We start from the raw sequence: 10,119 nt of genomic DNA on the forward strand, positions 1-10,119 counted from the left end.
CTATTATATGAAGCCTTATTGTCTGTTCTCAGTCTTAAATTGTAGTTGTATATCATTCACAATCAGGAATTTGGTCACTGTTGGCCTCACCAAATAAAGGATAAGACCACATCCCATGAGCTACAACATGCGTTTCTCAGGTTGTGCTGAATCAGTGCAATACTTTACAGCTATACACTCTGTATTGGTGGTATTAACAGTGTTCGAGCAGCAGCTACAAAGTGCCTATGCTTTCACAATATCTCCTCCCATGTGCGTCAAACAAAGAGCTTACTAATTCCAGCTATTCAAGGGGTGATATTTCATTAATTATGGATGCTGTCGTTAAAAGGAATAAGCTGTGAGGCAAAGGATGTGCAAATGTAACGAGTAGCATAAGGTGTGTGTGGTGTCATTGTCTTTTTCGTGCTGCTTTGTGTGCATCCAACCACATCAAGCCTGTGCAAAGTTGAGAACCGAAGACAGAGAAGTAAAGAGATTTTATCTGTCTGCTGGAGCTCGTTATAACATAATGTGTCATTAAACACAATATATTAAATCTGAATGCCAAAGAAGTGACAAAAAGAAGATAAATATAGCTTTATGGTGATTCAAATGGGAGAAAAGGAAATACAACCAAACAAAATGAAAAACTACTGTATTGAAGTTCAATGAGCCCTTTGAAGATAAACTCAAAGCAGGGGTTTTAACTCAACCACTCTAAAAAATGCTGGGTTAAAAACAACCCAAGTTGGGTTGGAAATAGACAAACCCAGCGGTTGGGTTAAATGTGTTTTTATTTATCTATTGTTTAAAAATGACTATATGGCTGGCTTGTGAATGAACCCAAAATATGTTGGAAATTAAAAATCAGACACATAATTACTAGAGGCAACAATAATAATCAAAAAGCAAACATTTATTAATAAGCAATTTAATAAATGTTTATTTATGAATTATTATTCATTAAACTTGTTAATAAATGTTCATTTATTAAACATACTGATACATGTTAATTTCCAACATACTTTGGGTTCATTTTAAGCAAGCAATATGGGTACTTTTATATAACCCAACTATTGTTTAAAAATTACTGTATTGCTTGCTTAAAATGAACCCAAAATATGTTGGAAATGAACATTTATTAATATATTTAATAAATGAACATTTATTAATAAGTTTAGTGAATAATAATTAAACAAAAAACATTTATTAACTTGCTTATTAATAAATGTTCGCCTTTTGATTATTATTGTTGCCTATTATTGTTGATTTTTAATTTCCAACCTATTTTGGGTTCATTTTAAGCCAGCAATACAGTAATTTTAAAACAATAGTTGGGTTAAACGAAACTGGCAACATTTAACCCAACTGCTGGGTTAAAACAACCCAATCGCTGGGTTTGTCCATTTTCAAGCCAGCATTTTTTACAGTATAGACATAAAAATAAAAGAGAGAAAAATTAAACCGAACAAATTGTATGTGTGAAACAGCTGTAATTGTCATTCAGCATTTGGAAATTGTGTATATTGATGCAGTGTGGTCCAATATTACTGTCATCCTTTGAGAGATAATTTGTGTTTTCCCTGTTTATCCGCACATCATTACAAAAATTACTTTAAGCAACCCCTGCTTGTGGCTAAGGACTCATAACAGTGCTAAAGAGAGGGTGTGGCTCCACTTGTTTAGCATGTTTCAACACATGAACCTAAATGAGCCTGGTGGTGAAAATAATTACAGCTTAATTCATTGTTGGAATCCATATCAAATGTTAAAGGCCCGAAAGTCACGCAGTCATGCAACTGCAGTGCATTGTTCTTGGCTTAACACTTTATGCCACTTTATGACATATTGCTGTCAATTTATTGCTGATTCATCGTGAGATATTTGATTTCAAGAACCAGGTTGTAAAGGACATATAATCTATTGTGAAATACATGTTTAGCTGGTTATTGTGAGAGATCTAAACATCCCTGAGCAACTATTCCTTTTCTTACCTGAGTTCTATAATTTATCCTAATCTACAACAAACATTTACAGAAGTTGCATTTAACCGGCATTTAATCTTAGAGATCTACCACTGCCATTTAGCTGATGCTCAAGGAAAACACATAATCATCACAGGCGCCCTGGAGAGGGGAATAAACTATAAGCATCATTGTCTGTAATCAAGCCTTGGGTTTATTGCCCCATTATACAGACTTGACTTGACAACATGATTAATATATCTCAATTTAAAGACAAGTTTTTGACAATAGCTTCTCTATTTGATGACTTCTGCCACAAACCCACAACCTGCCTAAGCAAGATTTTGAGCTCATTCTACACTGGAAATGTAATGCAATTTTATTGTGGGTAATGTGGGTAAAACATTTGCTGCCAATTGTTTTCACTAAATTAAATTAAAAGTCTCCAATAAATTTTCTTGCTGCTTTTAGCCTCCAGAATAGGTAAAATTATGAGCTTTTCTTTCCTTCTTTTACAAACGACTTGACATGCAAAAACAAATAAAATAAATGCTGTCACTATAAAGTTTAACAAATGTTCACACTACAGCTGAGAAGGAAACAAAACAGAGGAACAGTGTCATTTAAGTCATTTAATGTTAATTTATCAAACAACATAGGTTTACTACTTTACTGGCATGAATTAACACTTTAACAAAAAACACAAAGGAAGGCCATTCTCTTTGTGAATATCAATAAATAACAAAACAACAACTAGTAAATACAATTAAAAAGTAAAGCATGGATGTTGGAGCCTCACTGCAGTTTATAGCTGCTCTTAATTTTGGAAATATCACCATCTAGTGGTAATCTGTAAGTACTTTTTCCATTTTTGTACTGAGAATTTAGATTTTAAACTCATATATGGAACTTATTAGGCAATATAACTGTTTGTGAACAATCATATTAAAAGGTGCACAAATAAAAGCTCATCCTGTTGCCCTATAAATGACTTTGCCATGTGAACAGCATTCTTTAAATCCTCTTTAAAATTCACTGCAAGTGGTACCACCTGAAATTAAAACAATAACAAGATAAAAATCAGTTGTAAATCATACTCGACACTCAAGAATGTTGACTTCTTCAGAAGACATGAAGGTCTTGTATATTCAAAGGATTTTAGAAGCCAGCAGGCTGTTTCAAATGGCATTCAAAGGGTTAGTTCAACCAAAAATGTTAATTCTGTCATTTATTACTCACCCTCGTATTGTTCCAAATCCATAGGACCTTTGTTCATCTTCAGAACACAAATGAAGATCTTTTTGATGAAGTCTGAGAGGTTTCTCTCCCTCCATTGAGATCCAATGCAACTACCACTCCAAGGTCCAGAAAGGTAGGAAAAATACATCATTAAAGTACTTCATGTGACTCCAGTGGCTTAAACTCAATTTTATGAAGTAATGCGAGTGATTTGTTTGCACAAAAAGAACATAATTTACCACTTTACTCACAAAAAATTGATCTGCATTCACGAGAGCTTCAAGATGCATGCGTGTTGTGTTCAGATTCGCACGTCAACTCAACGCACATGCGTGAGTGTTCACGAGAGCATCATGACGCATGAGTTTTGTTTTGTGTTCACATTCGCACGTCAACTCAACACACATGCGCAAGTGTTCACAAGAGCATCACAAAGCATGCATTTTGTGTTCAAACTTGCGTGTCAACTCAACGCACATGCGCAAGTGTTCACGAGCGTCACAACATGCATTTTGCGTTCAAACTTGCGTGTCAACTCAACGCACATGCGCAAGTGTTCACGAGCGTCACAACATGCATTTTGCGTTCAAACTTGCGCGTCAACTCAACGCACATGCGAGTGTTCACGAGAGCATCGTGACGCATGAGTTTTGTGTTCAGACTCGCGTCAACAACGCACATGCGCGAGTGTTCACGAGAGCATCGTGACGCATGAGTTTTGTGTTCAGACTCGCGTCAACAACGCACATGCGCGAGTGTTCACGAGACCATCATGACGCATGAGTTTTGTTTTGTGTTCAGATTCGCACGTCAACTCAACGCACATGCGCGAGTGTTCACAAGAGCATCACGAAGCATGCATTTTGTGTTCAAACTCGCATGTCAACTCAATGCACATGCGCGAGTGTTCACAAGAGCATCACGAAGCATGCATTTTGTGTTCAAACTCGCATGTCAACTCAACGCACATGCGCGAGTGTTCACAAGAGCATCACGAAGCATGCATTTTGTGTTCAAACTCGCATGTCAACTCAACGCACATGCGCAAGTGTTCACGAGCGTCACAACATGCATTTTGCGTTCAAACTTGCGCGTCAACTCAACGCACATGCGAGTGTTCACAAGAGCATCATGACGCATGAGTTTTGTGTTTAGACTCACGTCAACTCAACGCACATACGCAAGTGTTCACGAGCGAGTGTCACGACATGCATTTTGGGCTCAAACTTGCGCGTCAACTCAACGCACATGCGAATGCTTCTTGAGAGCATCACGCCGCATGCGCGTTGTGTTCAGACTCGAGTGTTAACTCAACGCAAAATCGCGAGTGTTCACGAGATCACAACGCATGCGTTTTTTGTTCAAACTTTCGCATCAACTCAACGCAAAAGAGCGAGTGTTCAAGAGAGCAACAAAACGCAAATGTGCGAGTGTTCACAAGAGCATCATGACGCATGCGTTTTGTGTTCACGTGAGAGCTGACATTGTTGCGTGAACACACCTTGGATAATATTATTTTGTAAATAAAGTGGTAAATTATGTTGTTTTGTTTTTTTTGCACAAACAAAGCACTCACGTCACTTCATAAAATTGAGTTTAAGCCACTGGAGTCACATGGCATACTTTAATGATGTCTTTACTACATTTCTGGATCTTGGAGTGGTAGTTGCCTCGGATCTCTATGGAGGGACAGAAACCTCTGATACTTCATCAAAAAGATCTTAATTTGTGTTCCGAAGATAAATGGAGGTCCTACGGATGTGGAATGACATGAAGGCGAGTAATAAATGACAGAATTTCCATTTTTGGGTGAACTAACCCTTTAAGTAAAAAATTCTGTCATCATTTATTCTCCCTAATGTTCATACATAATTTCAGTTTTACACTAAAGAAGGCTTATATAGCCAAGTGCAGTCACAGAGTCATAGACTTTTATTTTTGTTCTTTTTGGAGATTGACACACGTGGTCAGTATGAACTAAAAACTTCAAAAATTCTCCTTTTGTCTTTCATGAAAAAAAACAAAAAAACATTTCAGTGTGGAGCATCATGAGGGTGAGTAAACAGTGACAGAACTTTCTATTTTGGGGAGAACTGTCCCTTTAACTGCAGACAATGGTCAAACCTCATTTGCTTTGACTCAGCTGCCTCAAGGTGAGTAACCGCTCTCTGATGACCCTGTTCTCCTCTACCATTTTCTTGATTGTCCTCAATACATCCTGTTTTGTTTGGGACTGACGTGGAAAAACAACACGGGTCATGATAATGAAAATAAAATGGTAAAAAAGAAAAAACCTATACCAAACCCACCATTTCCTCAGCTTGAGCATCTCTTTGTGGGAATCCAAAAGTATCACATGAGGGCCCTATACACACACAAACAGAGAAATGTAATTGCATTCATTCTGATGAACACAACTGAGTCTTATATGAAGACTTGCGCGTTTTATATGACTGTATAAAAGGTTGTGCTCCGCGCGCACCTGTATGAGCGTCACGTTCGGCGCGCTGTATTTTCCCGCCTTCGGATGCCCTCAGATTAACCGTAGATTTCTGCGAGGTCCTCATATTCGAGTAAAACCTCAAAAGATGGTTTGTTTTCATCTTTTTTAAAAAAAGAGGTGTTATTTCTGGACTTTTGGTGAAGAGCAAGGGTGAGGGAGTCGCCTCAGTTAGCCTGTTAATATTCCTACTCAGTTTGTGTTTGTTATTTTCCCCGGTCCACCATGATGTCTTGTCCGTTTGGGACGTCTGAGAGCTGAAGTTCGGTGTGTAGAGTAATTTACGGTAAGTTGCCATTGTTAAGTTATTTAAAAAAAAGTTTTGTTTCTCTTAATGTGAAACTTAAACTGTTCAAATTTATTAGCCTACCACCAGAAGAGGTCCAGCTTATAAACGGTCACTTCACGTTTGAAATTGAGGCGCGAACTGTACGCAGAAATAACCCGATGCCCTTAAAGGAACAGTTAACATAATAACGAGAGTTCGTTGTCCCCCTGTAGTCAATAATTTTATCCATTAAAACTTATCTCTGATCACCAAAATGATATATTTAAACATTTTTTCCTTTGAAAAAAATTCTTAATGCCATAAAATAGCTTTAATGTAACTCTACACCAGGGTTGCCAGGTTTTCACAACAAGACCCGCCCCCTTAAGGCCCCGGTATAGACCATAGACTGTAAAAAAATATGGACGTAGTGTCCGTGTTGTCACCCATAGAGTTCTGAACAGCAGTTTTGACGCGCAAATGAGGCCGCTGCCATCTTAGCTGCGCGTCACCGCACGTCACTCCCGGATAACTGAAAATGGGCAAAGAGGCGGGACGAAGTTGGAGCCCATGCGACTTGTTGCTGAAACCACGCCCGCCCTAGCTATCTATCTTAGATACTATCTAAAATATTAAAAAAGATAACAATATCATTAGAAAGTACTAAAGGTTTACTGTCAATCTACGGTGTTTTGTAAGATAACGTTATAGATGCTCTAACACCAGTAGGCTAATTAATTTGTGTGGGGTGTGCAAATAACAAAATCAACTGGGACTTCATACCTTTAATGAAATAGAGATCACGAGATGAATCCAATCCGTTGCACTTGGGTAAAATGTCCATTTCAAAACATAAAAAAACTACTTTTTGTTCATGAAAGCGTTAAATCCATGAAATCTTTATATATTATCCATCGTTTGCATTACATATCTCAAGAAATGATGCAATCTGAGCATCGTTTATAATGTAAAGCTCTATATGTACATATATAGGTACCAGATATCTGTATAATGTTCTCTCAAACTAATAAGCACGTGTCCAAAGTATAATTTTTCAAAATAGTGAAGCAGTTTTAGTTATATCCAAGCAGTGCTGTCGGAGTTGTATATCCTCCTGGTATTGTCATTGTAGTAAATCTCAGGAACAAAACTTTTAGCCAATGCTTTTAGACGATCCAGCAACGTGTGTTCTGCATGCGAGCACATGTACACAGACTGAGATGCCAAATTCAGTGGCTGAAATTAGCTGCTGAGGTAAAGTGACGGCTCACAGACAGCAGCGCAATCTACCTGTCACTCAAGTGACCACGCCCTTAATTATGCAGAACTTTAAGGCTTAATATAATTTAAACGGATGAGTTATAAAAAAATTCACCCCCCTCAGAGTTGACATGAAGGGCAAAATTAGCAGTATAGACCAAAACACAATTTGAACCAGAGTGTAAACATGTTTTTTTCTGCTGTAAACTTGGCTGTTTTAACATTATGGTCAATGAGATTCTGCTCCCTTTTGCAGCCTGTCCCTAGCGGCCAGTCGATGAATCGCAGTTTAAGTTACTTCCGTATTGGCTTCACGAGAAAATGGGGGAGGTTGCCGCTTGGTATAGACCTTATTTTCCAGAGAAACATGCGCGCCGCCATCTTTAGAATACTGTCTTTGAACTTCCGTTTTCGCGGTAGCCCTGTATATTTCTATGGCGTCGCTGTTGAAGAATAATTAGCTGATGAAGTGTATTTACGTGTTGTAGAGTTAACAAAAGTTATCATGAGCATTGTAATGTTTAAAGCGGGTGTCTTAACAAATGTCAGTAGAACGGGAGGATTTTAAAATGAGCAGTTCATTCATATACATAAGATCGCTGTGGAAATACAAGCCGGAAGTCAAAAGACAATGAGCGCAGCGCTGAAAAGGGGCGGGGCTACATAAGGTCTATACTTCAAACGAAATCGAAGAACGAACTGATGTGACGTCATTTCGAACAAAATCAGGCCAAAACGAAGTTCATTTTGTGTTCTTTTTGGATGTTCGAAACGGCACGCCAAAGCGAACTTTCAGGAAATGAGGCACTAACACTGTTTTTCATGTTTGATACTGTAAAGCTGCTTGATTTTAAGCAATCTATTGAATAAAGTGCTATTTGAAGACGTGACGTGACTGGAGTGCTACTTTGCAGAGCTCGTGCTAACAGGCTGTTATGACAAAGACTATAGAATAACAAGACGTGTCACTCGTATTGTTTTGAATGGGAGAAAGTGTAACACGCAATATGGCGGAATAAGTCCCGCCTTCTAAATAAGAGCCAATCGCCGACTGGTAAAGTCATCGCGTCACTTCAGCGGCCGTTAGAATCACCGGTTTCTATAGAAACAGTCAGACGCGCGCCTCCAAAGAATTTAGGTCTGCGCATGCGAATTAGCTTGATCCAGCCTGAAAAATAGTTTTTTTTGTCATGATTCGAGCGTTTAGAAACTAAATTTATGAGCCGGTTGTTGTTAGATTTCATTGGTGATTTCAAATATGAAATTTAATCATAAGGTTGGCGAACAGTTTTGGAGAATTTGATGTTTCCCCATTCAAAGAGATTACATGATGCCCAGGATGCCCGAGAGGCGTTTCAAAGATGGCCGCCGAGTGAAATGACTTGTCTTAAAGGGACTTTGGTTATGATCAGATGCTTTTCTTATGATTTCTATAATAAATGCTTGCTGTTTTCTCATTTTTGTTGTGTTTATTTTGTTACTGAGAAGAAAGTACACGGCACATATTTATTAATCTAACTGTCGCTCTCAGCATTGTGGGTGGTGTCAGATGTTCGTTTACAGTATATCGCTGGTCACGCATTTCGAACTTCGTTTTACCCCTAATCGAAGAATGAAAAAGAACTTTGTTTGAAGTATATCGGGGCCTTTAGTTACTAGGGGTGTTCGATTCCAGGTTTTTTGGAGTCGACTCCGACTCCCGACTCCCACTGTAGGAGTCAATGGAATGGACTCCTCGACTCCATTTACTGTAAATCAAAACAGGGTCATAAATAAGCCAAGATGGCAGTCCTTACACAATTTATTTTCCCCCGACGCGAAGCCTTAAAATCCCCTCATTAAAACAACACACGTTTAGCTAAACTGATTAGTCCAATTTAGAGAGGACTTGATGAGTAGCTTATCAATGTTGCTAATTGCCAATACCTAATTTTACAGAGAGAAAAGTCACGAAAAACATCTGTGGTCAAATATTATTTCAGAATTAAATAAATGAGAAAGCAGGGATTCTTTAATGAATTCATCTCATTATAATGGTCAGGGGATGGCGCTAAATGCATATGATCATTGTCTTAAAAGTGCTTGGACACAAGAGTTAAAGATACTAAAATTAATACAATACATAAAGAATGCATACAATATAAACTTATTAATGTGTTTAACTGTCACGCCACACGCAGTGAAAAATATATGGCGGAGCAAAGAGGACACTGCCAACACGTCGACAGACAAGACATAGTAGGTTATGATATTAAACAAAGTCCCAGCTTTCAAATTATGTAATTTTTTTAAGAAATTCGAACAAAAAAAACACGTTTTGTCGCTCTTTAATGTGTCGTGACAGATTGCTGTAGCGCCTCAGCTCAAGAGGCTCGTAAACCGATCATCTCTTCCTACTAATTCATTTATAGCATCAAATAAACATGAATGAACATCAGAAGGAATGTTGTTTCAAATGCGCAAAGATGTCAGTACACACCATTTCCACTGAGGTTAATCTTCTAACGGCTGCTGCTTTGTTGGACAAAATGGCAGATTCGGTGTTCTGATTGGTTAGATTGCTTGTCAATCAAACTCCCAGCAAAAGATCAATTGCTCCTCAAAACTAGCCCAATTGCATTTCAGGGGGATCCCAGGGTAAAAATCACTTTCCAGGGGTAAAATTCACGTTTTTAGATGGGCTCCCCTGGTAAAATTCGCATTCCAGAGGCTAAATATCACATTATTTTGAGTCGATTCAACCTGCGGACATGAAAAAACACCCGCGGCAACAGTGTAAAAGTAGCCCAAAACCGTGGACTTGGCAACACTGCTTTACACCCTTGCTTCATTTATTATACGCGGATCTATGATATGCTAATTAGCTCCGCCTCCACTCAGAGATCCACTCGGTCAACTGAGGTAAA

At 38.3% G+C, this 10,119-nt stretch overlaps 1 protein-coding gene across 1 annotated transcript; it reads right to left on the reverse strand.

The window, feature by feature from the left end:
• Positions 1–2,565: 2,565 nt before the first annotated feature.
• On the reverse strand, positions 2,566–6,139 carry si:ch211-277c7.7 (uncharacterized protein LOC100538111 homolog). The gene is made up of 4 exons (XM_048176629.1): positions 5,668–6,139; positions 5,495–5,550; positions 5,310–5,418; positions 2,566–2,997 (listed from the first exon to the last, which is right to left on the reverse strand). The coding sequence occupies exons 1-3, from the start codon at positions 5,981–5,983 to the stop codon at positions 5,311–5,313; spliced, it is 480 nt and encodes a 159-aa protein (XP_048032586.1). The 5' UTR covers positions 5,984–6,139; the 3' UTR covers positions 2,566–2,997; position 5,310.
• Between the last annotated feature and the right edge of the window lie 3,980 nt (positions 6,140–10,119).

The sequence above is a fragment of the Megalobrama amblycephala genome, linkage group LG23, assembly GCF_018812025.1.
Source record: "Megalobrama amblycephala isolate DHTTF-2021 linkage group LG23, ASM1881202v1, whole genome shotgun sequence".
In the NCBI taxonomy this organism is placed as follows: domain Eukaryota; kingdom Metazoa; phylum Chordata; class Actinopteri; order Cypriniformes; family Xenocyprididae; genus Megalobrama; species Megalobrama amblycephala.